Source organism: Pongo pygmaeus, chromosome 19, assembly GCF_028885625.2.
Source record: "Pongo pygmaeus isolate AG05252 chromosome 19, NHGRI_mPonPyg2-v2.0_pri, whole genome shotgun sequence".
Lineage (NCBI taxonomy): Eukaryota > Metazoa > Chordata > Mammalia > Primates > Hominidae > Pongo > Pongo pygmaeus.
The window spans coordinates 68,151,891-68,179,286 of NC_072392.2; the positions used below are offsets into that span (position 1 = coordinate 68,151,891).

General features: G+C 46.9%; 2 protein-coding genes across 4 annotated transcripts in view; one reads left to right on the forward strand and one right to left on the reverse strand.

The window, feature by feature from the left end:
- Positions 1–3,393: 3,393 nt before the first annotated feature.
- Positions 3,394–18,129, forward strand: ANKRD40 (ankyrin repeat domain 40). The gene is made up of 5 exons (XM_054460087.1): positions 3,394–3,768; positions 10,551–10,699; positions 11,391–11,876; positions 14,206–14,387; positions 15,177–18,129. The coding sequence occupies exons 1-5, from the start codon at positions 3,635–3,637 to the stop codon at positions 15,321–15,323; spliced, it is 1,098 nt and encodes a 365-aa protein (XP_054316062.1). The 5' UTR covers positions 3,394–3,634; the 3' UTR covers positions 15,324–18,129.
- Positions 18,130–19,615: 1,486 nt separating this feature from the next.
- The window catches only part of ABCC3 (ATP binding cassette subfamily C member 3), a 57,252-nt gene continuing 49,471 nt past the window's right edge, over positions 19,616–27,396 (reverse strand). For all 3 annotated transcript variants that reach the window (XM_054460089.2, XM_063656983.1, XM_063656984.1), the window contains 4 exons: positions 27,177–27,335; positions 26,409–26,575; positions 23,576–23,770; positions 19,616–20,225 (listed from right to left, as the gene is read on the reverse strand). In XM_054460089.2, coding sequence (XP_054316064.1) covers positions 20,117–20,225; positions 23,576–23,770; positions 26,409–26,575; positions 27,177–27,335 — 630 coding nt within the window. In that variant the 3' untranslated portion in view covers positions 19,616–20,116. The remainder of the gene's footprint in view (positions 20,226–23,575; positions 23,771–26,408; positions 26,576–27,176; positions 27,336–27,396) is intronic.

Consider the following 27,396-nt stretch of genomic DNA (forward strand, 5'->3'; position numbering starts at 1 on the left):
AGAAAAGGAAGCACAGGCTCAGAAGTTGAACTTAAGTTCAAAGCCTTGCTCCATCACAAACTACGATGTATAGCATTGGGCAAGTTTGTTTGTTTATTTATTTATTTATTTCTACTCTGTCTATTTATTTATTTTTGAGATGGAGTCTCACTCTGTTGCCCAGGCTGGAGTACAATGGCGCTATCTTGGCTCACTGCAACCTCTGCCTCCAGCACCTGCCGCCAAGCCCATCTAATTTTTGTATTTTTAGTAGAGACAGAGTTTCGCCACGTTGGCCATGCTGGTCTCAAACTCCTGACCTCAGGTGATCTGCCCGCCTCAGCCTCCCAAAGTGCTGTGATTACAGGCGTGAGCCACCGTGCCTGGCCAGCATTGGGGCAAGTTAATTACCTCTCTGAGCCTCAGATAATAATGATGGTCCTGTTTTACAGAGGGGTTGTTGTGAGGATTAAATGAGATAATCCACGTACAGCACTTCCTGCAGTGCCTGGCAATGAGTTGATAGTAGCAGATAATAAAGAGTAGTAGTAATTAAAAGGTCCTCAGAAAGCTCATGTCAACAGATTCAAAAGTGAATTCATGACCAAACCTCAAACCTTCTCTTCATCCTTTGTCCCAAATCTCAATAAATCACACCACCATCTAATCATCCAGAAACCCGAACATTATCCTTGTTTCTTGACAACCACTGCCCTCCCATTCTGCCAGGTTAAGTTTCCCTAAAGTAAACTTTGTCATAACCCACCTATGATCCAATGAATGTTTAAGATGTCTAGGCTTTGCACATATCCATTCGTTCAATCCATAGAACAATCCTGCAAGGTGGGTGCTACTATTATGCCTGTTTCACAGGTGCAGAATTTGAGGCACAGGAAAGTTGAATAACTCATCCAAGATTATATGACTGGCAAAGCTGGCATACAAACCCAGGCAGTCTGGCGTCTGTCTCCATACTCACTACCACTATGCCACATTGTTTCTATTTTAATGCATAGCACATTCTATTGTTCGCCTTGTCTCCCCTGATAAACTGTTCTTCGAAGTCAAGGACTCTGATTCATTTGCAGCAGCATCCTCAGTGACTAGAACAGTGACTGGCAAACATTACATGCTTAATACAGTTCAGTGAGTTAGGTAGTTCCCTAGAGACAAGACAGAGTAGAGATAAAGGGAAGTAGTAATAGAACAGCCAGCAGGTTACATTCAGTTATATCCAAGATCAGAAGTTTTTTTTCTGGATAAAATTTTGTTTTTTTTAATCTGAAGATAATAAACAGAAGACTGAAATCAGAGTAAGTAGAGGTTGAGTTTAAGAAGATCTACTAATATTCACGGATATAGCAGTTATGTAGGGTACATGCTATAATCCTTTTAAGGAAGGGACATTTGACAAACTCTCATAAAGAGAACTCATAGACTTTGAGGGCCGGGCGCCCTGGCTCACGCCTGTAATCCCAGCACTTTGGGAGGCTGAGGCGGGTGGATCACCTGAGGTCGGGAGTTTGAGACCAGCCTGACCAACATGGAGAAACTCCATCTCTACTAAAAACACAAAAAATTAGCCAGGCATGGTGGCACATGCCTGTAATCCCAGCTACTTGGGAGGCTGAGGCAGGAGAATTGCTTGCACCTGGGAGGCGGAGATTGAGGTGAGCCGAGATGGCGCCGTTGCACTCCACCCTGGGCAATGAGAGTGAAAATCTCAAAAAAAAAAAAAAAAAAAAAAGAGAACTCATAGACTTTGGGGTGCAGTCACGAACAATTTTTTAAACTGCATTAAAAACAAAAAACAACAACCAAAAAAAAAAAAAAAAAAAACAGGCCAGGTGCGGTGGCTCATGCTTGTAATTCCAGCACTTTGGGAGGCCGAGGCTGGCGGATCACATGAGGTCAGGAGCTGGAGACCAGACTGGCCGACATGGTGAAACCCTGTCTCTACCAAAAATACAAAAATTAGCCGAGCGTGGTGGCACAGGCCTGTAATCCCAGCTGCTCGGGAGGCTGAGGCAGAAGAATCGCCTGAACCTGGACGTTCAGCAAGGAGCCGAGAGATCGCCCCACCGCACTCCAGCCTGGGCAACAGAGTGAGACTCTGTCTCAAAAACAAACAAAAACAACAAGCCACTACCTACTCCCATGTCACTCAAATTGTGTTGAAGGACTCAAATCCAGTGCCATACACATCAGTTTCAGACGGAGTATCATGCTGGATGTGAGAATTAAAATTTAAATTGGGGGAACAAATGAAAATGTAAGCTCAAGCAGGGTTACAATTTGCCATGGGGGCCAATTTAAGTGTGTGGTCAGTTTATATTCAGCACCACCTGGTGTGCACTGTGTACTGTGTGAATTACTGTATACTAAACAAACAGACATTGATTTTTCTTAAACTGTAGCAAGAAAAATGCTTGCTGTGCAGATCCTAGCCGCCCCAAGAGACGGAAATGAAAACTCCATGCCTAAATTTATCCCTTCCTATTTCATCTCTCCTTGTTCAGGCCTTCCTCCCTTCCTCCCCAGGGCTATTTCCTTAATCCTGACCCCATCTGTAAAGTTCCATCCTGTGCCACATCGGAGGATCTCTTCAGGGCACCTGGGCTCAGCAAAACAATATTTCCTTGTTCTCCCACTGGGTATAAAACAGTGCCAACCGAGGCTCTGAGCCTCATTAGATAGATCGGGCAAGAAGTCAAGCAAAATGCTGTTTACATGTACACCACAGCTCTTCCCAGAGCACTTGGAATCAGGACCAGGACACCTCCAAAGCCTCTTTGGTGTTTTTCCTTTCTTTTCTCCTTATATGGCCTTCATGAAGAGTAACTAATTACAATCTGTAAGCAGTAATTACAGTTCATAAACTGTGAGCACAATATAAATATTTTTCCTGAAAGCCAGGTTAGAAGAAATCCTGTCTAAAATGAGATGTAAAACAACAACAATTGAAATAAATATTCTAACTGAATTGTCCCCAAGCACTGTCAAAAAGAAGAGTGCAATCTATCTCTGTAATAATGGGCGTATTATAGTAGGATCGTTTTCAGCCCATTCCCCCATCCTGCTGGGCAAGAATTGGCTCAGATAAGGAAAAGGAGCCAACCAAACTGGGGGAAAATAACAAAAAAACCCCAAATCCCAACAAAAAGAACCCACCAATTATTTTGGATGCCTGGTAAACAGCCTGCACCAGAGGATAAGGCTTTTCTGGCTCTCAACTATGCTTTTTTCTCTTTTCATGTGTCTTGTCCTCCTCCCTTGAAACTGCGGGGTGGGGAGGTCTAAAAATAGTCAATGAATCATGGCATATAATATTGTGCAGTAGTTACATAAACAGCCAGCCCGGGCGCCGGAGCCCCGGGTCGGAACGGAAAATATCTGGGTCAGGGTTGTCACACTGAATAGGGTCCCCCGGAGCCAGCCTTCGGGAGGCGCGGCCAGGGAGGAGGCCTGGGCCTGCGGGCCGGGAGCAGCAGGGGCGGCCCGCGGGAGGGAGCGGAAGTCCCGGGACGGGCGCGGGCAGAGGCGCGAGCAGGGCGGGCGAGCTCCGCGCTCCCTCCCCATGGCCGGGAGCGGGCCGCGGCGACGGCGGCGGCGCTGACAGGCCCCGGGCGGGGCGGGGGCCTGGGGCTGTGGGAAGATGAACGCCCTCCTAGAGCAGAAGGAGCAGCAGGAGAGGCTGCGGGAGGCCGCGGCCTTAGGGGACATTCGGGAGGTGCAGAAACTGGTGGAGAGCGGGGTGGATGTGAACTCCCAAAATGAGGTCAACGGCTGGTAAGTGGGGAGCGGGGGAGGCCTAGGGTCAGGGCAGCCGGTCCGAAGGCGTGGGGCAGTCAGTCGCGACCTGGGCCCAGCGCTGTCCCTGGACGCCTGGCTACGGCGAGGCCTGCCACCTCGGGCCCCCGAGATTGTGCCCTCTTGAGGCCAGCCCTGGCCCCCATGCCTCGTGCGGTCGGGAGCGCGTCCTGCCCAAATCCCGGCCCACGTGGTCCACTCGGGGCAGCGCCCACTGGGACTCTGGTGCCTTACCCCCTTCCCCCGCGCTCCCGGCTCACTTGGTCAGAGCGGTGCTGGAGGCAGTGATTCTCAGCGACTACGCGTTGGAGCTCACCCCAATTCGAGTGTTGAGTTAATTTGCCGTAGGTGCTTCTGGAGAACACATCTTGCAGAGCTAAAAGCATAAGCAACTGAGCAAATATGAGTTTTATAAACTAGCACGATTTCCTTAGCCAAGACCAGGAAAAAAAACCACATTTGCATCACCATTCTGCTTCTCTGTTGTTTCACTGCAACCGATTTGCTGCTGCTGCCTACAGTTGCCTGTTTGAGGGAAGACTCATTTGTTTATCCTATCAATTATTTTCTTTCTTTTCTTTTCTTTTCTTTTTTTTTTTGAGACAGGGTCTTGCCCTGTCGCCCAGGGTGGAGTGCAGTGGCATAGTCTCGGCTCACTGCAACTTCTACCTGCCTGGCTCAGGTGATCCTCCTGCCACAGCCTCCCAAATAGCTGGGAATACAGGCGCGTGCCCCCACACCCGGCTGATTTTTTTTTTTTTTTTTTTTGGTATTTTTAGTAGAGATGGGGCCAGGTTGGTCTCAAACTCCTGGCCTCAAGTGATCCACCCGCCTCGGCCTCCAAAAGTGCTGGGATTACAGATGTAAGCCTACCGTTCCCGGCCAGTTTTCTTATTACAATTTCAAATACAGAATGTCACCTAAGACTTTAGATGTCTGCCTGCAGATTGAATTCTTCCCAATTAAATAAGGAGTCTCATCTTAAGATGTTGCTGGTGGTCAAAACATAAAGTTACTGAATGTGGCATTATTCCGCTCTCTGCATTTAAAATTAAAAATTTTGATTCAGGTAATGCTTAGCCAGATTATTTTGCTAGCTTAGAGTTAAAGTGAGTAGCACTTTGGGAGGCTGAGGTGGGCGGATCACGAGGTCAGGAGATCAAGACCATCCTGGCCAACATGATGAAACCCCGTCTCTACTAAAAATACAAAAATTAGCTGGGCGTGGTGGTGCACACCTGTAGTCTCAGCTACTTGGGAGGCTGAGGCAGGAGAATCACTTGAACCTGGGAGGCGGAGGTTGCAGTGAGCCAAGATTGCACCACTGCACTCCAGCCTGGGTGACAGAGCAAGACTCCACCTCAAAAAAAAAAAAAAGTGAATTTACATTTTTTTTTTTAAGTGGAATCATCCATTTTGGAACTGAAAGGGACAATGGAGAGAGGCTCAACCCCAGAGAATAACTTGCCCTAGGCCACATAACTATTAATATGATAGCACCAGAACCATGGTTTCCAAACTGCCTCAAAAGTCTACCTGGACCCGGCGCGGTGGCTGATGCCTGTAATCTCAGCACTTTGGGAGGCCAAGGTGGGCAGATCACGATGTCAGGAGTTCGAGACCATTCTGGCCAACATGGTGAAACCCTGTCTCTACTAAAGATACAAAAGTTAGCTGGGGGTAGCGGCGTGTGCCTGTCATCCCAGCTACTTGGGATGCTGCAGCAGGAGAATCACTTGAACCAGGGAGTCGGAGGTTGCAGTGAGCCAAGATCACACCACTGCACTCCAGGCTGGCGGCAGAGCGAGACTCTGTCTCAAAAGAAAAAAAAAAAAAGTCTGTCTTCCTGGTGGGACCTGGTGGCTCATGCCTGTAATCCCAGCACTTTGGGAGGCCAAGGCAGGAGGATCACTGGAGTCCAGAAGTTTGAGACCAGCCTGGGCAACATAGCGAGACCCCAGTCTCAAAAAAAAATTTTTTTCTACCTAATTTCCCTAAAGAAAACAGCCTGGACAGCTGTCCAGAAGGCCAGGAAACAGTGGATACTACCTTTTTGTTCTGTTTTTTTTTTACAGGTCTTTGTAAACTTGCTGTTGTGTATGTAACCTTTTCTCAGCATTCCTCTGGTTCAAAGCTGTGAATTACCATTTTGGCACTGGGAGGAGGTGTTGTATAGAAGGAGCCTGGTCTTTCCTGCAGGTTCACCTCCATTCCTGCCTAGCTATGGGACTTTGCCCGAGTTGCTTCATTTTCTACTTGTTCCAGAAGAGTATTGTGAGCCCTTAATGAGATGAAGCATAAAATAAATAGCTAACATTTATTGAACTTGCTTTGCAGCACAGATAGGATTCTTTTTTTTTTTTTTTTTTTTGAGATGGAGTCTCGCACTCTCGCCCAGGCTGGAGTGCAGTGGTGCCAGGTGCTATCTTGGCTGACTGCAAGCTCCGCCTCCCGGGTTCATGCTATTCTTCTGCCTCAGCCTCCTGAGTAGCTGGGACTACAGGCGCCCGCCACCACGCCCGGCTAGTTGTTTGTATTTTTAGTAGAGATGGGGTTTCACCGTGTTAGCCAGGATGGTCTCGATCTCCTGACCTTGTGATCCGCCTGACTCGGCCTCCCAAAGTTCTGGGATTACAGGCGTGAGCTACCGCGCCCGGCCAGCTCAGATAGGGTTCTAAGTGTTTTACATGTGTTAGCTTGTTCACAACTACCTGGGGACATAGTTATTGTTCTCTCCATTTACAGATGAAGAAACTGAGGCCCAGAAAGCGTAAGTCATTTCCTCACTTTGCACAGTGCCCCTTCCCAAGGTCATAGGATTGATAGTAACTAGTGGAGCCAGTAAACGAACCTGGTATCTGATTCCAGACCTACCCTCCTAAACACAATGTCTGCCCCATAGCAGGTGTTTAGTGAAGTGATTCTGAGGTAGCCTGAAGAGGCTTCTTATAGGTTTTTTTTTTTTGAGATGGAGTTTCACTCTTGTCACCCAGGCTGGAGTGCAATGCGTGATCTCGGCTCACTGCACCTCCACCTCCCGGGTTCAAGGGATTCTCCTGCCTCATCCTCCCAAGTAACTAGGATTACAGGTGTGTGCCACCATGCCTGGCTAATTTTTTGTATTTTTAGTAGAAATGGGATTTCACCATGTTAGCCAAGCTGGACTCGAACTCCTGACCTCAGGTGATCTGCCCGCCTCGGCCTCCCAAAGTGCTGGGATTATAGGCGTGAGCCAACGCGCCCGGCCTCTTGTAGATTTAATTGGAGGAACTGTCTAATAGGCCCCTCAAACTCAACATGTCCAAGATTGAATTCCAAGTCTCCCCTCATCCCTCTACCACCTCAAGCCTGCTCCTCTGAGTCCTCAGCCTCTCAGGGGTGCTCAGGCCAGAACCCTTGGCACCCTGCTTGCCTCCTGCTTGCCTCCTGTCTTTCACAGCCGACATCCAGTCAGCCAATTCTATGAGCTCCACCTTCAGATACAGTCAGAATGTGACTACTTCTCACTAACCCTACAACTACACCTCTGGTACAAAGCCACCATTGTTTCTCTCGCTTGGATTATTACAATAGCCTCCTAGTAGTGTCCTTGCTCCTAAGCTTATATCATATAGTCTTCTTAATTAACACAGTGGTCAGAGGGATCCTGACTTAAAACGTAAGTCAGATCATTTCACTCTGCTCAAAAATGGCTCCTATCTCACTCAGTAAAAGCGTACAGGGTCCTACAATTTCTGCTTCCTGTCCCCACATCTTCCCTCCTTACCTCTGTGCTAATCTCATGGGATTTGCCCTTCTGCTTACCTTTTTCCCCTGACCTCCTTGCTTTCTCTGGAATACCAGACAGTCCTGATTCAAGATCTTTGCGTTTTGTCTTCCCACTCTCTTAAATGCTTTCCCTCCAGATACCACATGGTTTGCTTCCTCACCACCTTCAGCTTTTAGTTTAGATGTCACCTTCTTGGCAAGGCTTTTCCTGGGCCCTCAATTTAAAGTTGCACAATGCCCCTTTCCAACCTCTGGCATTCCCTAATGCCTTTCCCTGCTTTACTATTGCTGTCATACTTCATCACCACCTAGCGTACTGCGTGCTTTGCTTATTTATTTGCTGATGTCTGTTTCCTCTTCTGTAAAATGGGGGGAATGTTGACAATAGTATTACCTCATGGGTTTAGAGGATTAAATAAGTTAATACATGTAATGCCTTTAGAACAATGTCCAACATGTAAAGCGTTATACCTGTGTTAGCCATTGTTGTTATTTTCTTATTATGAAGCAATATGCTGGGTAATGGAATATAATGTTACCCTCAAAAAACGTACTCTCTTGCATTGCAAAGCAGAATGGTGACTGCTTTCAATTCTTAGTTGCTCAGTAATCACAATTTCAGCACCAATGAGTGATGCCCAGTTGATGAATGACACCCAGTGCCACAGGTCTGAAATAGTTTCTGACACTAATAAGATATTTTGACTGCAAATGTAAAGCTTAAGGAGTTGAAGTTCAAAGATAGAGTAATCTATCAATTAGATTGATCACTAATCATTCCCCTACATCAGTTGTAATTCAAGTGTCATGCATAACCCTTGGTTCATGAAGAACTTGAAAATATTACCTGGCTGCAGGGGCTCTGAGTTATGGCTGCCCAGAGCCACACAGCTCTGGACTGTAAATGATGATCACTAAGGCACAGGGCTGTGGGGGCCATGCTATGTTGACTTAACCCTGCTTTACATGGGTGGTAGTTTAGCAAGTTGGTTTGTCCCAGAGTCTCTCAGACCCACTGGTAGTAAATTACCTCCTTTACTCTCAAGCTTGCCATGAACAAGTGATCTACTACTAGCAAGTGAGCATTTTATTTCCAAAAGGGAGCATATTTTTCTCATCCTGCTTCATTCATTTTTGACGGCTCGCTTATCATTATAATTGTTCACTTTTTAAGCCTGTGCCACAGACATCCACACACAAACACGCTCAAGGTTGCAGTTTGGCCAGAATCAAGGGTAGATTGGATCCTTCTACTTCAAGCAAGGTCCACTTTATCCTTAGTTTACTCATTCGGTACTTTTTTTTTTTCAGACGGAGTCTTGCTGTGTTGCCCAGGCTGGAGTGCAGTGGCGCAATCTTGGCTCACTGCAACCTCCGCCTCCTGGGTTCAAGCAATTCTCCTGCCTCAGCCTCCCCAGTAGCTGGGATTACAGACGTGCACCATCACACTAATTTTTGTATTTTTAGTAGAGATGGAGTTTCACCCTATTGGGCAGGCTGGTCTCAAACTCCCGACCTCAAGTGATCCACCTGCCTTGGCCTCCCTAAGTGCTGGGATGACAGGTGTGAGCCACCGCGCCTGGCCCATTCAGTAAATATTAATTAATACATGCCAAGCAAACACTTCCTTGCCTTCAGGGAGCTTGATCAAGACTCTTCTCTCCCAAACTTAATAAGACTCTTATTTTTCCCAAATTAGCAATAATTTTGTCATTGCATCATGGAATACACCTTAAAGGAACCTGGATAATCTAATTCTAATGAACCATAATGTAGAATGTCACTCTGAGACATCAATGGAATTGCTCCCAGCCAGCCAGACATGCTAACTTTCTGTAAGTTACTAATGTTAAGCCCAGGGCAAATCAGCTTTTTCCTGGAATCATATAAACTTTCCAGATAATTATACTTCCCAGGTTAGTGAACTAACCTTCACTATTGAACATTTGTTCTAATCTTCATTTCTGTATTTAGCTATAAGAGCTCTGAAGATATTTATCTCAGTTCAATTAGACAGTTGGTGAAAGAAGACATTTCAAAACACAGGGGCGAAAAGTATTTTCCTTCCATAATATACAGTCAGCTTTGGCACCTAGGGATGGATTTAGTTGCTCTGAATCTTTCATTTCTGTTAAGATGGAGTTTTTGCTGGCATGCTAATTATGTTTCTGTACAGTATTAAAATAGTAGCCCTTCAGAGTGTGCAGAATTGCTTCCTCTGTGTACAGTATTGGGTGATTAGTTTTACTTAAATGAGTCTTATATGTTAGAAGAACCTGTTCTTGAAGAATTTTGGTTGTTGATGTATATTTTTTAAGTACCTCAGGAATTAAAGTATGTGTGCAGTGCCTTATGTTTACGCAGATGAGGATATGTTTGTAGCCTTCTGGAGAGAACTAGAGAAGCCAACTTTTTAAAAATGGAAATTTGGAAATCCTTTGTGTGTGTGTTAAGGAAAGAAAAGTAAGAACGAAAAAGAAAGTGAGCAACTGGGATTCAGACAAGAATATCTGCTGTCATAATAATAATTTAAGTGACAGAGCAAGCTGCTGATAGGAGATGGTTGTTAGCCTGATAATATTGAATCTTCAGGTGGCATGTGAAGTGAGTTTCCATAGTCCCTGAAAAGGAATATAGCAATAGAAAAATATGTTTCAGAGACTGAGATGATCTAATGAGCGGTACTGATAGAGTATACTCCACGGTATCATTGGAGTTAGCCAGCCAGTGAGCTTACCTTCTGGAAGCTATTGAAATTAAAACTCCTAGGTTAAGTTAGTTTTTCTCAGGAGCCAGAAATGAAATTTAAAAACAAAATTTAAGCATATTAAATATTTTGATCATCGGCTTTGTGAAAAGTTGAGATTACCAGCCTGATTACCTGGTTCTAGCTGAACTCTAACAGGCTTGTGTATACATTATTTACTAATGTTTAGAATCTGAAATCCAAAATCACTTCTCCTCTTTTTCAATCATTCTTTTCTTTGGTACAGGACTTGTTTACACTGGGCATGTAAACGAAACCATGGTCAGGTGGTCTCTTACCTGTTAAAATCAGGAGCTGACAAAGAAATTCTTACCACAAAAGGAGAAATGCCAGTCCAGTTAACATCAAGGAGAGAAATCAGGAAGATTATGGGAGGTGAGTCTGTGTTTGGGGGAACTTTTGATTTTGTCAGACGCATTGAAGACTTGTGGTATTATTGGCTACATTCTTAATGCTGGTCAAACAACTGCTCTATTTCTTTTTTTTTTTTTTCTTTTTTCGAGATGGAGTTTAGCTCTTGTTGCCCAGGCTGGAGTGCAGTGGCGTGATCTCAGCTCACCACAACCTCTGCCTCCCAGGTTCAAGTGATTCTCCTGCCTCAGCCTCCTGAATAGCTAGGATTACAGGCATGTGCCACCACGTCTGGCTAATTTTGTATTTTTAGTAGAGACGGGATTTCACCATGTTGGTCAGGCGGGTCTCAAACTCCCGACCTCAGGTGATCGCCAGCCTCAGCCTCTCACAGTGCTGGGATTACAGGCATGAGGGCACCGCTCCCGGCGACTGTTCTATTTCTGAAAGCAAATTACTGTGCCAAGATAGTAATTCCAGGTTGTTTCTGGGGAGGTCAGCATTGTAAGGTTTTATTTTTTTATTTGTAAAATTTAAGATAATGATAAAAATGGTAATCATAAACCTAATGAAGTATTCTTTTTTCTTCTGACCTGAACCTGACCAGTGTCACATACCAAAAGACACCACTTCCAAAAGACACCACTTCCAAAAGACACCTTGTTTTGATAATTTTGAAAGGACTGTGTAAATGTTCTGTTTTCTTCTTTTTAAGTGGAAGAAGATGATGATGATGATGACAACCTCCCCCAGCTGAAGAAGGAGTCAGAACTGCCCTTTGTTCCCAACTATTTGGCCAACCCAGCCTTCTCTTTTATCTATACACCCACAGCAGAGGATTCAGCCCAGATGCAGAATGGGGGCCCCTCCACACCCCCTGCATCACCCCCTGCAGATGGCTCACCTCCATTGCTTCCCCCTGGGGAACCTCCCCTGTTAGGGGCCTTTCCCCGGGACCACACCTCTTTGGCACTAGTTCAGAATGGTGATGTGTCGGCCCCCTCTGCCATACTCAGAACACCAGAAAGCACAAAACCGGGTCCTGTTTGTCAGCCACCAGTGAGTCAGAGCCGCTCCCTGTTTTCTTCTGTCCCGTCCAAGCCACCAATGTCTCTGGAGCCTCAAAATGGGACGTATGCAGGACCAGCACCAGCATTCCAGCCATTTTTCTTCACTGGAGCATTTCCATTTAATATGCAAGGTAACCCCTCATCAGCAAACAGCCTCTGCAACAGGGTAGTTGCTGTCCAGAGGGGTGGGATTTAATGAGGTATTCTGGGTATAATTACAAACTTACAGAAATGTTACATGACTAATATAAGGAACTCCCTTTACTCAAATTCACAAATTGTTTACCTTTTGCCCTTTTACCCTGATACCCTTCAGTATTGTTTCCATTATATCTTTGCTAAGAACAAGGATATTCTCTCTTTTTTTTATTGAGACGTAGCTTTGCCCTGTCACCCAGGCTGGAGTGCAGTGGTGTGATCTTGGCTCACTGCAACCTCTGCCTCCCAGGTTCAAGCGATTCTTCTGCCTCAGCCTCCCAAGTAGCTGAGATTACAGAAGCATGCCACCATGCCTGGCTAATTTTTTTTTTTTTTTTTTGTATTTTTAGTAGAGATGGGTTTCACCATGTTGGCCAGGCTGGTCTCAAACTCCTGACCTTAAGTGATCCACCTGCCTCAGCCTCCCAAAGTGCTGAGATTATAGGTGTGAATCACCACACCCAGCTGGATATTCTCTTATATAACTACAGTACAAATGACCAAATTTGAGAAATGTAATCTTGAGCTAATGCTGTTCTGTAATCCATAGACCATGTTTAAATTTTGTCAGTTGTCTCAACCATTGCCTTTTGTATTCCCTCATCTACTATACGTACTGTCTGTACTATTACAGAAATAGTACTATCTGTACTATTGATATCTATCTGGACTATCTGTACTCCTTTGCCCCCTGCACCCTGCCCAGGATCATACGTTGCATGTAGTTATCACGTCGTTGTAGTTTCCTTTAATCTGGAATCTTTACCCTTTATCATTTTTGATCTTGATCTTTTTGAAGAGTCCAGGCCAATTATTTTTGTGGGATATGATTTTCTATAATTCTTTCTCTACTTATTAGTTGGTATTTTACTGTAAAGAAGGGCTTTTCCTTCTCCTTCATTCATATCAGTATTGACTCATCTATTCTTATTTTATTCAGTGGGTTATAATCTGTTACTATCGTTTTTTAATTATTCAAATTATCCCAGATTTGGCCAGTGGGAGCCCCTTGAAGCTAGTTCTTATGTCCCTTGCACGTGTCTTCATTGTTCTTGGAGCACTGCCTTACTTTCTGGGGCAGCAAGATGTTCCAGGCTCATAGCATAACTTTTCCTGCCCCAACCCTGGAATCAGTCATTTCTCCAAGAAGCCCTGGTTCTTTTTGGTGGAGAATGGTATTTAGGGCACACAGCAAACTTACCTCCCACTTGGGCCCACTGAGAATGGTATTCAGACGCCAGGATGTGGGCACTAGGTGTCCTCATTGCTATAGGTATATCATTTCTTCTGGGCCCGTTGAGAGGACGTAGCCAGGAAAGATATCAATATTTCTCTATGTATATCTTTTTAAAATATTAAAAACCACAAGTTCATCCTGATTCTTCCAAATCCAGTCAAACACCATAGGGTGCAGCTAGTCTTACTTTTCCTTTTTTCCTAGAAGTAACTCTCTCACTTCCTGTTTTTGAGGAGTTACTACTGTAGGTGCTAACAGTGACCTGGGGTGCCACAAGGGATTCATATACAGGGAACAAAGCAGAACTGCCAAATGTACAGGGTGCTTGACTCAGGCTGTCTTGGCAGCCAGGTTCAGAATAAAGGAGCAGATTGCTTAGATCCCAGACCTATGAATAATAAGCCATGAAGGTGTGCTACATGAAGGTGTGCTACATTCAAATCATGAAGGTGTGCTACATTCAAATCAAGTTATACTTCAGCTTTTATTAGTAGCTTGTCATTTGGCTCTTTTACTGTCTTTTTTGCAAGGAGTTTCATATTTTACAAATACCTTTAGGTCCATAATTGTTAAATCTTTTTAGGGTAACTCACATCCTGCCCATGCCTTCTTTACAATCTTCTTCCCCCTTCCCCTGTTCATGTATAGTTTGATACCCAAACCTGTTCTTAAGACTTTGCCTCCTTAATTCCAATGGCAGAAGTAAATTATCCTTCTACATAGCTCCAATGGCAGAAGTAAATTATCCTTCTACATAGCTGGAATGGTTTCCCCTGCCTTGCTCTTACTTTGTGAACCATAGCCTTAGAAGTACGGACAACAATGCAGGAAACTGCCCCAGCATAGGCAGAACTGGTCCTGAGCAAACCCTGCTGGCTGCACTTGGTTTTCCCACCAAACAGGTCTGTTAATCATGCACAGACCTTTGGCATGATTAAGTATAACCATCTTCTGGAAAAGGTCTTAAACAACATAGGCTGTGCTGTGCCAGAACTATTCATTAACATTTCTCCTTTTTTTTCTAGAGCTGGTACTCAAGGTAAGAATTCAGAACCCATCTCTTCGAGAAAATGATTTCATTGAAATTGAACTGGACCGACAGGAGCTCACCTACCAAGAGTTGCTCAGAGTGTGTTGCTGTGAGCTGGGTGTTAATCCAGATCAAGTGGAGAAGATCAGAAAGTTACCCAATACTCTGTTAAGGAAGGTAAGAAAAGTCTGTTAAACATGAATGGCTGCTTTTTGCATTTGAAAAATACCTAGCTCCCTCCTTGGTTATATGAGGTAGTTGAGGGAATAAACAAAGAATAGAAAAGGAGCAAAGAGTGATTTTCCAAATGTAATCATTTCCTTCTATTGAGTCTATAGAGACACTGGCTTTTTTTTTTTTTTTTTTTTTGGCAAGTCAAGTGAAGCAGTGGAGTGGAGAAGGAACAAAGACATCTGTAACTGGTGTTTGGCCAGTTACAGTCTTACAAACTAGTTGCATTCAGACCAGCCACACTGGCATTTTTGGAAGTTGATACCAGAGAGAGGTTTCTGAATTATCATTCATGTGTTCCTATTTTCAGTTTCTGTAGTGATCTGTGAGGATTAACTTAGTGCACTACTAGATGTGCCTTCTGTTTTACAAGTGAAGGACCAAGTTCCGTTACAGAGCAAAGCCACATAGATGCATGTGTGATCCTTCATACATCTCTGGGTTTTTGACATCAGGCTTCTGGCTTCTCAGGGCACCTGGGAAACATCTGTGCATTGCCTCTCCTTTCGCGGTGTGTGCTCATGCTGTCGCAGCTGCTGAGCTGTTTTTAAGGACTTCCACTTTGCAACCCAATCATCCTGGGGCCTTAGTTGCACTATCACTGACTTAGCCTGCCACAGGGATTTTTTTTTTCTTCTAGGTTTTGAAATAAGACAAGATACTGGTATCAATACAGTGCACCAAACATGGAGACAAGTGGCTCCTGTTAATCTGTTTAACGTATTTTTGTTTTAGGACAAGGATGTTGCTCGACTCCAAGATTTCCAGGAGCTGGAACTGGTTCTGATGATAAGTGAAAATAATTTTCTGTTCAGAAATGCTGCATCCACACTGACTGAAAGGCCTTGCTATAACAGGAGAGCTTCAAAACTGACTTACTAATGCAGCAGGGATTTTTATCACTGAATATTATGACAGTGTGCATCACCTCTGGGCCAAGGACAAGCCATTGATCTAAATGCCTCGGATGCCCGGGAGGGCCTCTGGTGCCACTGCATAGTATATACTAACATCATTCTGCCAAGGTAGGAAGCCCCTGACCCCCAAGCAGCGGTGCCACTCTTCCAAGCCTCTTGGTGCACAATAAACCTATTGCTTGAAGCTTTGAACAGCTGAGAAGTGGTCTGGAGAGGCAGAAGCTGAAGGTTCTATATCCAGTGTGTTTTATGTCCAGAATGTAAGAGAGTTGTCTAAGCAGAAGCTGAGAGAGAGCGGAGCCTATTTCTAGCCACTCCTGTTGACAGTGCACCTGAAGGGCCAGGATGCGTTTTTCTTGGTGTTGCATGCTTACAACTCTCCTGACATTGGGAACTTATGGGAGAGAAAGACTGGGGAAAGCACAGATACTGGACAGATGGATTCTAGTGTGGGGAAAGCACAGATACTGGACAGATGGATTCTAGTGTGACTTGTGACTGTGAGGTTTCCTATAACATATTTATAAATGTTACTCAGGTTAAAAGTATTTAAGAATACAGTTAACTAATTGTAAATATGCTGTTAACCAAAAGAGCTTTCCCTCCCTCACTTTTTGCTTTGTAAACACTCATGACTGCTTCTGTCTCTCGAGTCGTCTCTGCATTAACTCCCCTTCATGGTCACTAGAGGGCTCTCTGATGCCTTCTAAAAGAGCAACTGCTTTTTTACAATGCCCCCCACCCCCACCCCGCCCATAGAGACAGGGTCTCACTATGTGGCCCAGGCTGGTCTCAAACTTCTGGCCTCAAGTGATCCTCCTGTCCTTGGCCTCCCAAAGTGCTGGGATTACAGGTGTGAGCCACTGCACCCAGCCCACTTTTTTTTTACTCTGAAGCGATTCCAGTCATCTGTGTGTGTAACTGCATCCTATGAGAAGAGCACAAATATTGCTATTCCATGTTCTCCACTTTCATTTTCCACTACAAATGAAAAGCAATTTTTGAGACTGAATCTGTTGCTATTTTAAAGGTTATTGTGGGAAACTGAGCTAAAGGAGTTAGCATCTTTATTTTTGTATCAAAGATAAAGGTTATTTTGAAATTATTAGGATTTTTACACAATTCTGAAATCTGTTGCTTTTGTAAACAAATTGTTTGATCTTAGTGATCCCCCGACTACTACCACCAATTCACTTCACAAAGTCAGTTATGAGTCTACCAGACTTGGTTCTGAAAAATAGAAACAAAACACCTGATTACACTCTGGAGTATGGAATAGGAATTTTTTAAAAGAATGCATTCAAGGATTCTTTTCCTTTCCTTCAGTGTCATTAATGTTAAAAGAACAGCCACTGTTTTGTTGAAACAAACAGCTTAACTTCAGAAATAAGAACTAGCACACTTAGACAAACAGGAGAGCAGGGGTTTGAAGCCAGCTATCGAAGAGCATCCCTGCTGTCTTAAGAAGCTTTTTCCCCATAGTGCCTATAGTTTCCAAAGAAACTCAACTTCCTAACTGTGTTAACTTAATTTTATTAGAACACTACAGTTGAGTGAGAACGTGCAGAAGATGTCAACGGAAGAGAATGTTGTGCTTAGATAATGGCCTCCTGCTGCTGCCTAAATGCTGAAATGAGGTTGAGATGTTTTTCAAGGCTAACTTCATGGAATCATTCTGTTTAGTGACTTAATTGTATCCCACCAATTACTGCTGGTGACTCACTCACCCTTGTACAGTGTTTGCATAGCAGAGTGAAGGTTACTTATTACCCTCTTTCTCTCAAGTGCTTTAAAGAAGAAACCTTCCTTGTGTTTCTTTTTTTTTTTTTTTTTTTTTGAGACGGAGTCTTGCTTTGTTGCCCAGGCTGAAGTGCAGTGGCATAATCTCAACTCACTGAAACCTCCGCCTCCCGGGTTCAAACGATTCTCCTGCCTCAGCCTCCCAAGTAGCTGGGATTACAAGCATGTGCCACCATGCCCAGCTAATTTCTGTATTTTAGTAGAGACAAGGTTTCACCATGTTGGCCAGGCTGGTCTCGAACTCCTGGTCTCAAGTGATCCACCTGCCTTGGCCTCCCAAAGTGCTCGATTACAGGTGTGAGCCACCCCGCCCAGCCCCTCCCTTGTGTTTCAACCAATCGGAAGTGAATTTAACTAGATGTAGTAACCTTTTTTTCTTTGCTTCTAAAAAAGTTACAGTTTACTGATAAAGTCTGGTTCTATCCTAGAGGAAATAAATTCACTATTAATTCATGTCTTAAGTTACTTGGGTTAAAACACTTTCAGCCACCCAGATTAATTAAAGTGGAGCAGTGGAGGCCTGTGGCTGGGAGATGGCCTCCAGAGGAGCAGCTGCAGGGCATGTTCTGGGCTTAGCGACAGAGGCAAGCAAGGGACTGGTGTCTCCGGTGAGAGGTGGGTTTGATGTATCTCTGCCCTATGCTGGTCTCTCTTCTCCTTTATAAAATCCTCTGTGGTCAACTGACTGCTGCGTATCGCAGTGGAATAAGACTGCACAGTTGCTGGTAGGTGAGTTTAAAGTCTTAATCTATGCATTCAGAGAAATATTTTTATATGCTTTGTGTAATTTATAATAAGGATTTTTTTTTTAGCTTTGTTAACTGTGAATTCACCCCTCCTCCTCCACTGCATATTTAAAGCATGTGTTCACACTGTGTGTAAACATTCACTGAAGATTTTTTCTTTGTGCATTGCTGACTGTTCAAACATAACAAGTATTATTAAAATTAAATATTAACTGACCGATCCTATACGCCTTCATTTTGGCTTCCTAAACAGCACTATAGTTCTAATCATAGGGGGTTCAAATTGTTGGACAGTCCCAGAGACCAGAAGCTCTGGAGGAAAATTAGAAGGGCCCTCTCTCCACCTGAGCCTCCTCCACATCCCGCTCATACCCTGTCAGTAGCACCTGGGGACGGATATTTTGTGTGGCGTCTTTCCTTCCAGTTCACAGCAGTCAGCTTCATTTCCCTGGAGTAGCTGAGCCAGTTAGATGGAGGTCATCCCCTATTAACCACATTTTTTGATTATCCTATTTACTTTACCCAACTGAGCCTCTCCTTTGGGTTGTCAGCACCTGTCAGGGCCTCAATGAGCTCAGAAGCAAACTCCCAAGACAGGAGAGGAAACACAGCCTTACACTTCCAGATCTTTAGCTGAGACTGATGCTGAATGAGTCTGCTTTTCTTTTGGTTCAGGCCAGCTAGCACCTCACAAAGCAGACGTCAAGCCAAATTGGCCTAATAAATCAGAGAGCATAGCAGAGGCCTTTTCTTAGCACCAAGGAGAGGCAGAATAATTTGGGCATTTGTGCTTTCATACTTGCTTTATCACAAGGATGGAAGTCATCTTCCATATACTCATAAACATCCTGGGCAGAAACAGCCTGCCAAAAAAATGCGATTAACCTTTAACAAATGGTCCTGCAGCACAGGCTGACCCAGAGCATATAGAAAAAACCAATCAAAGGATCCACCTCCATCCATATCTACTGCAAGCCATTTAGGGTTGGGGAGAAAACCATCATCACCCACAGCCACTCACATCATACCAAGACAAAGATAGAGGAAATGAGAGCGAGACAGAGGAGACCAGAACACTTAGGAACAAGGAGAAGAGATCCATTCCAAATAGAAGGCCTGTGCCAGGTGGACTCTGACCTGCAGAAAAGAAACTCTTTGTTGGCTTGCTCAAGAAAACAAATTTAATTCACCCCTCACATCTTGTCTGCCAACCTGGGAGTGTGGGTGGCTTCTCTCTGGGCAGGAGGTGGCCTCTCAGCTTCTTTGTGCTCACACATTCAGCTTTGGCTAGACTGAGGAAAATGAATGACTTGCAGGCCTCACTGGTTATAGGAACTGTCTGGAACAGGCTTCGAAATGAGCAAGGAAGTAACAGCATCATGCACTTCGCAGTCCCTAGAGAAACAGGCGTAGAGGGCTGAGGGATGACATGAACGTGGAGGTGTTCACAGCAGCTTTCCCAAGAGGCCCCAGGTCAGATTTCAGGGCCTTTCTCACCTTTTTACAATATCTGCACAGCAGAGCAGGAGCTACTGGCAATTACCCAGGGAATTTTGGCTGTGAAGGCAATATTTGCAGCCAAGAGCTCTTGGGTCTGAAGTTCAGGTAACTACAACCATGTACATGTGTAGAAAATCTTCCTCTTGGCCTCCTCCAAAGATCCTAATCCCCAAACCTTGTGAACAAGTGCAAAAAGACTAGTGTGTATATATTGTTGACCATGTAGTTTTATTTCATCAGTACTCCCATTTTTAATGAATTCAGGCAGCACCCCAGAGTACAGGACTAAGTTCCTAGGGGTGGCCTGACCCAGCAGCTGTCTTCTGTTCCAGGAGGAAAAAGCTTTTTATTAAAAAACAGAAACTAAACTTTAGAAAATATGAAAAATCAGAGGGAGGACAGAGGTCATTTCATAAAATCGTTATTTGAAAACAGTGCAGTGTGCAAATAACACTCGGTTGGGAATCAGGAGACCGGGGACTAGTCTAACTGGCTCAAACTAGCTGTGACCTTAGGCATGTCATTCACCACTTGGGGCTCATTTCCTCATCTAAAGCATTCAGCACAGTTAACCCTGCAAGGCACTTTACAGGTGCAAAATCTTAAGGTGCCCCCAGTGTTTGCCATCAAGTCCATTCTGCGGCCATATTTGGTGTGATTTCCTTCCTGATGAAAACCAGGAAAGGCCAGGAGGAAATCTCAGGAATATATTTTAGGCAAGTCCAGCATCTCTGGCCATCCCGTAGAAGATGCCTCTAGCTGCAATGAGGTTGGCTGGAGAATCAAATTCAGCTACTACTCCTTTGTCCAGGACCAGGACCCTAGTCAAAAAAGAGAGAAGTGGTCAGGTTTCCATCAGCCCCGACATGGTCACATCGTCTAATCCTGCTCTTCTGGGTACTTGCTGAGGCCCACAGTGACATGCGAACCCACCCAACACAGCCGCCGCACCACATGTGCACACTTGCAAGGCTGGTTATTTTAGCCATTCTGTTCTGGCAAGTGAAGCGGTTTCTGGGATCAAACACAAGGTCCTATTCATCTCTGCTAGTCGGGGCTCTGAAAACCTTCCCTAATGAGCCCTTCCCCTTGCCGGGGTCACAGGACTTCAGCAGGCTGTGCGCAGGGAGCCACAGGCCTGTGCGCTGGGCTCTGTGCACATCCATCTGCTTTGTGTCAGCTCACAAAAGCACACGGCAGGAAACCAGCTGCAGTGAGGCTGACACTGGAATCTGGGGCTTGGGCTGCAAATCTGGTGGCGGCTGCTGCTGCTGCTGCTGCTGCTGCTGCTGCTGCTGCTCGGTGGGTCTCCAGCTCACACACAAACAGCCAGGCCTGGGCCCAGGATTAGAATCTCCCACCAACCACTCACTGGGTGCACCTGGTACAAGGCCAGTGGGCTGGCTCCACCAGGGTATGGCAGGAGGGGAAAGGGCTCTCCCCAGCCTGGAGAAGTGCTCCTCCATGGGAGGGGGCTGACTGCATTCTGATTCTCAGCCTACTGGACTCACAGATGTGTCCTGAGAAGGACTGTGTCTGTGACATCACTGCCTGGCCACCGCCCCCCAATCCCAACGCTGACTCCAAAATCAAGGTCTTCAGTGGCTTTTGATTGCTCTTGGGTAAGGACTGAATGCTCTCCCATGGTCCTCAAAGTGCAGCAGAGTGCGGCCTGTTCTCCACCCCCGTCTTGGTTCTACTGCCTCCCTCCCATGCACTCCAGCCTCCCGTACCCTCCTGCCTTGGGGCATGTGTTATATCCTTTACCTGCAATTTTCAGCTCACTCCCTACCTTATTGCCCCACCTCCATCCTCCAACTCTTACTCATTCTTTCAGGCCTGGCTGGTGCATCCCTTCCTTAGAGGAGAAAGTGCCCTGGCCACCCTGTGTGGATAGCCTTTTTCTGGCCTGCACACACAGGCCTTTGCTTCCTTCCTGTGGGCCCTATTTACACATGATTATTTGATTAATTTCTGCCTGTTCCAGTAGAATGAATGAACTCCCAACCTCCAAGGTCCATCCAAGCCCCCGACCCTAGGGCTGCTGGTGAACGAAACAGTTTTGGTTAGGCCTGGGAACAGGTCCTCTCAGTCCAGCCCTGTCCCTCCTCCAAACCCAGGGCTCAGCACTTCCTGCCCACCCTCCCTTCTCCCAGTGGGGTCCTAAATGGGAGTGGGGGGTGAGGGTAGGAGAGGGATGGAACAGACAGAGGGTAGCATCAGGCATTCTCAGCTCGGCTCCCAAGACACTGCTGGCTGCATGGGGGCACTTCCAAGAGAGACAAAGTCTGACCTATTGCCCTGTCCATGGCACCCTCCCCACCCCACCGTCCTGCAAGTGTTTCTTGAGTGAATGAAGGCCTGTTGGGGTATTCCCACTACACTCCTTCAAAGGAGACTTGTCTGAGCCTCCTGCCTCCTCCTCCCCTCTAGTTTCTAGGGAGCACAGCCTGCCAGGGCAGAGCCAGTTCACTCCCGTGAGGCTTCTGAGTCACCCAGCCCTCTCTCCTCGACCTCCAGCACCACACCTTGACATCTGGCACAATGAGGGAGTGGTCTGCCTCTCCAAGGAAACCACAAGCTTCTGAGGGCATGGCCCCTCCCCTCATCCTTGGAGGGCCTAGTGCAAGAATTAGAGCAAGGGGCTGGGGAGGACACTGTCATTTCTCAGGATCACCTGCAGTTTAAATATCTTTCATTGACTTTTTTTCTTTTTTTTGAGACAGAGTCTCGCTCTGCACCCAGGCTACAGTGCAGTGGTGCAACCTCTGCCTCCTGGGTTCAAGTGATTCTCCTGCCTCAGCCTCCTGAGCAGCTGGGACTCCAGGTGTGGGCCACATGTGAGGCTAATTTTTGTATTTTTAGTAGAGACAGGATTTCACCATGTTGGCCAGGCTGGTCTCTAACTTCTGACCGCAAATGATCCGCCTGCCTCGGCCTCCCAAAGTCCTGGGATTACAGGTGTGAGCCACGGTGCTGGCCAACTTTTTTTTTTTTTTTTTTTTTTTTTTGAGACAACGTCTCACTCTGTCACTCAGACTGGAGTGTACTGGCGTAATCTTGGCTCACTGCAATCTTTGCTTCCTGGGTTCAAGCAATTCTCTGTCAGCCTCCCGAGTAGCTGAGATTACAGGCATGCACCACCACATCCGGCTAATTTTTGTTTTTGTTTTGTTTTGTTTTTAGTAGAGACGGGGTTTCTCCATGTTGGCCAGGCTGGTCTTGAACTCCTGACCTCAAGTCATCCGCCCTCCTTGGCCTCCCAAAGTGCTGAGATTACAGGTGTGAGCCACTGTGCCCAGCCCTCATTGACTACGACAATCCCACGAAGCATCATTTTCATTTGAAACAGGCTCAGAAAGGTTCTGCAAATTGCCCAGGGTCACACAGCAGCCTGGAACTCCAGACACAGTGCTCTCCCCACAAGGCTCAGCTCCTCACGGTGCTGTCAGGGTCCAGCTGCCACCTGAGCTGCTTCTTCATCTGTGACCAGAGTGGCTGTGAGACACCAATGAGGTGAGGGACATGCAGGCACTCTGCCAGCAGGTTTCTTAGGAAGTGATGGGACCCAGCATGAAGCCTCCAGTTCCCCTTACATTGCATCATGGAGGAGGCAGGATGCAAGTGGCCTGTGCACAAAGACAGTGCCTGTGGAGCCCAGTGTGCCCTTCCCCATGTGTTAGAAAATGTCATTGTTGAGGCTGGGCGCAGTGGCTCACGCCTGTAATCCCAACACTTTGGGAGGCCGAGGCAGGTGGATCACTTGAGGTCAGGAGTTCGAGACCAGCCTGGCCAACATGGTGAAACCGTCTCTACTAAAAATACAAAAATTAGCTGGATGTGGTGGTGCACGCCTGTAATCCCAGCACTTCGAGAGGCTGAGGTTGCAGTGAGCCACTGCACTCCAGCCTAGGCAACAGAGCAAAACTCTGTCTCAAAAAAAAAAAGAAGAAAAAAAATGAAAATGTCATTGTATACCCCACCCCTGAGCCCAGGCCACCCCCCTCTGGTCTGCCCCTTATCCAGATCTTGGGAAACTCTGCTCTGCCTGCCATGCCCTAGCAATCCCAGGAACATTGCCTTGTTCAGATAACCCTAACCTGCCCTGCCCATTCCTGATGCCCCAGGTGGCCCCACCAGGTTCCCCGTTGCTCAGGTTCCCGTGTCCCACCTGCTGTAGTCCATGATAGTGTTAAGCCGGTGTGCGATGGTCAAGACAGTGCAGGTATCAAACTGGGTGCGGATGGTAGTCTGGATGAGGTTGTCAGTCTCCAGGTCGATGGCAGCTGTGGCCTCGTCTAAAACCAGGATGCGGCTCTTGCGGAGCAGGGCTCGGGCCAGGCACACGAGCTGCCTCTGGCCCACGCTGGGAGTGGAGAAGGCAGGCATTTCCAGCTGGGGGCCTCCCACCTGCCTCTGGGCCTCATTCCCAGACCTGTTTTACTCCTCAGTGGCCCAGGACTGGTTTTCTGTCTGACTTCTCCCATTTCTGCCATAGCCTAGCCCTCCAGAACGGAGCAGAGGTCTGGACACCATTGGGATAATGAGGGGCCTTGGGGAATGAGCCAGTGCTAAAAGGCATTGTGAAATCCCTTGTCTGCTCTTGGCACCCTTGGCCTCCTCTCTCGGTGCTTTCTTCCCCATCCTTGCTTTTCAGCTAGGGCCGTGATGTTTCTCTGCTTCACTCTATCAGCCATTTACACCTTAGTAAGAACATACTTGCATGGCTCTTCTCAGATATTTGCAAATAGGCCACACGATGCCATCTTGCTGAGCCTAATATCACACAGTTCAGGCAGTCACCTCCCACCCCATAGGGAATACAGGCCAGGGCTCTGCTTCGGGGACAAGAAAAGGGCAGGGCAGAGGAAGACCTGGGGACTCTTTGTGTCTGGTCACTGAGGAAGTAAAGGAGGGGCAGGACACATGCCTTCAGCCTCCTGCCCTGGAAGCCAGAGCCAGCAGACAAAACGAGGCTGTGTTCCCAACCAGGGCCACAGCATCCCCACATCCAAGGACAAATACCTCAGCCCTTCCCAAAGGCGTGAGTCACCACAGCTGGAGTAAAGTCCGGGCTCTCTCCCTGGCCCATTCCCGCAACTAATGAAGGTTTTGGCAGCAGAATGAGCGGCCGGATAGAACTCAGGGCTGATTTATGGTGGAACTGGCACAGGACACAGGTTATACTTAAAGCGGCTACAAGCTCAGTGAGGGAGGAGGGGATTTCTGTCTCTGATCCTGGCATGTGTCGGGGTGGGGCATGCTCTGGGGGAAGTGTTGAGAGCAAGCAGGTGAGAAGAGTGGATCAAGCAAGAGACAGTCATGGGGCACAGGGTCTGGAGAGACCATATTTGTCTGCCAGCCACCCCCACATGGTTATGTAAGTGAGAGCCAGTTAAGATGCATATTTAGTCTTAAGGGCTGCCTGGGTGGCAAGGGAGTCCCACCAGTTGTCCAGGTGAGGGAGGTGGCTGTGATACAGCAAGGAAAGGTTTGGGACAGAGCCAGAGTCCCCGCTCTGCCCCTTATCAGCTGAACTGCTGCAGGGAAATCATTTCAAACTGTGGAGCCTTGTTTCTGGCCCACAGGACCACGGTAAAGATTAAAGGAGAAAGTGGAGGCCAGAGTGCTTTGAATATTGTTAAGTGCTGGGCAAATGTAAAGTTTTTTTTCTTGAGACGAAGTCTCGCTCGGTCGCCCAGGCTAGAGTGCAGTGGTGAGATCTTGGCTCACTGCAACCTCTGCCTCCAGGGTTCAAGCGATTCTCCTGCCTCGGCTTCTCGAATAGCTGGGATTACAGGTGCCCACCATCACGCCTAGCTAATTTTTGTGTGTTTGGTAGAGACAGGGTTTCACCATGTTGGCCAGGCTGGTCTTGAACTCCTGCCCTCAAGTGATCCACCCGCCTTGGCCTCCTAAAGTGCTGGGATTACAGGCGTGAGCTACTGCGCCTGGTCTTGTTTTAGTTTTTGAGGTCTGGGGAGGGTGCATGAGTATGGACTGAATATAAAAATGAAAATGGGGAGGAGGAGGAGGAGGAGGGGGAGAAGAAGAGGGAAGGAAGGGAGGAGGGGAAAAGCTGACATTTCACAGGAGCATATCCAAGCGAAGCGCTTTTCCTGTCATCACACTGACCCTAACACTGCTCTGTCCAGGTGGTAGCCACTGGCCCCATGTGGCTATTAGCACTTGAAATGTGACTAGTCCAAATTGAGACATTCTGTAAATGTGAAATATACACTGGATTTCAAACTTGTACGAAAAAACGCAAAATATTTCTAATACTTTTATATCAATGATGTGTTGAAATAATATTTTAGATCTATTGGGCTAAACAAATTATAGTATTACAGTTTATTTCACTTGTTTTTCCTTTTTAAAAAGTGTGGCTATGAGAAAAAAACATTAGTTTCATATGCATGATTTGCTTTGTTTTTTATTGGGCAGCATAATGCAAAGAGGTATGGACTGTTATTATCTGCCTTTTAGAGTGAAAGAAAAGTAGGCATAGAGAGGTTAAGCAACTCGCCCCAAATCACACAGCTAGCACAGGTATAGGTGTCTCCAACCTTTAGACTCAGTAAGAGGTGACTACTGGCCCCTCCGATGCATAGCCCAGTGGCGGAGGACATAAAATCTGGGGCTGTAAGAAAGCTCTGGAGGGGAGAGGGCTTCCTCAAAGGGTTTGGAATCTCCCAGAGCTGGTTCAAATCCCAGACCCGCCTTCTCCCAGCTGTGCAACTTAGGTCAAGCCCTTTACCATCTCTGAGCCTCAGTTCCCTGACCGGTGAAGTGGGATCATGGACCACCGCTGGGGCTTGTGTGAGGAGTCGGCGGGGCAGTACGCCGTGCCTGGCACACGGGATATGTTCAATACAAAAGGACGGCCCTGCGCACATCCTGGCTGGCCTCATCTCTGTGTCATTGGTGTCAGGTGTCCCAGCACCTGCCAGGGTTCCCCAGGGAGGATTGCAGTTCCTGACCTCTGCACTCCCAGTGTTTACCTGAGATTCTCCCCGCCCTCTGAGCACTGGAAGTCCAGGCCTGCCGGCTGGGAGCTCACAAACGTGTGCAGATGGGACAGCTCCAAGGCCTGCCAAATGTCCTCCTCTGAGTAGCTGCCGGAGGGGTCCAGGTTCATGCGCAGGGTCCCCGAGAACAGGATGGGGTCCTGGGGATACAACATGGCCTCAGAGGGAGGCAGCTTAGGCCCTATAAGGAGCCATGGGCCCCAGGTCCAGGGAAGAAGAGAGGGATTAAGGTGGCAGCATTCCCACTCTGTTTGCAGCTCCCCAGAGGAGACAATGGCCAAAGAGATAGAAAATTGCCTGTAGGGGAGTGATAAACCTCAGCTTTGCCAACCACGAAGCCCTGTGTTGAAGCAGGAACCAGAGCCACTAATCTGACTCCAAAGTGTCCACTCGGCAGAAACAAAAAATACCCCGGAGGAGACAGAAAAAGTGAAATGTAATTAGAGCTGCTCAAAAAGACCAGGACAGAATGTCTCGGGGGAAGGGGTTCTTGGAGGGGTCCTTCTCCATGTGCTGGCCCAGGAGGTCAAAGGACAGGGCCTGATTGGGCAGGGTAAGTCTGAGGTTTCCAGATCCATGACGGGTGGCTCACTGATGGCTCTGCTTCCTGCTGTCTGTCCCTCCCCACCTGCCCAAGCCTCTGAGACTGGGGTCCCAGTCTCCATTCTAAAGCTACAGAACAAGGTGGGGCCTGCCTCCAGGGCCGTTGGCGAGTGTGGCCAGCCCGTGCTAGGCTCCTACCTGCGGGATGATGGTCAGCTGAGAGCGCAGGTCATGGAGGCCGATGTCTGCCACGTTGAGGCCGTCAATGCGGATTTCACCCTTTGCCGCCTCCAGGATGCGGAACAGGCAAAGGGTCATGGAAGACTTGCCAGCCCCAGTGCGGCCCACAATCCCCACCTGGACGGGGAAGGGAAGGGGCTCTCAGGGGGAAGCTGAGAGGTCAAAGGCACATCTCCAG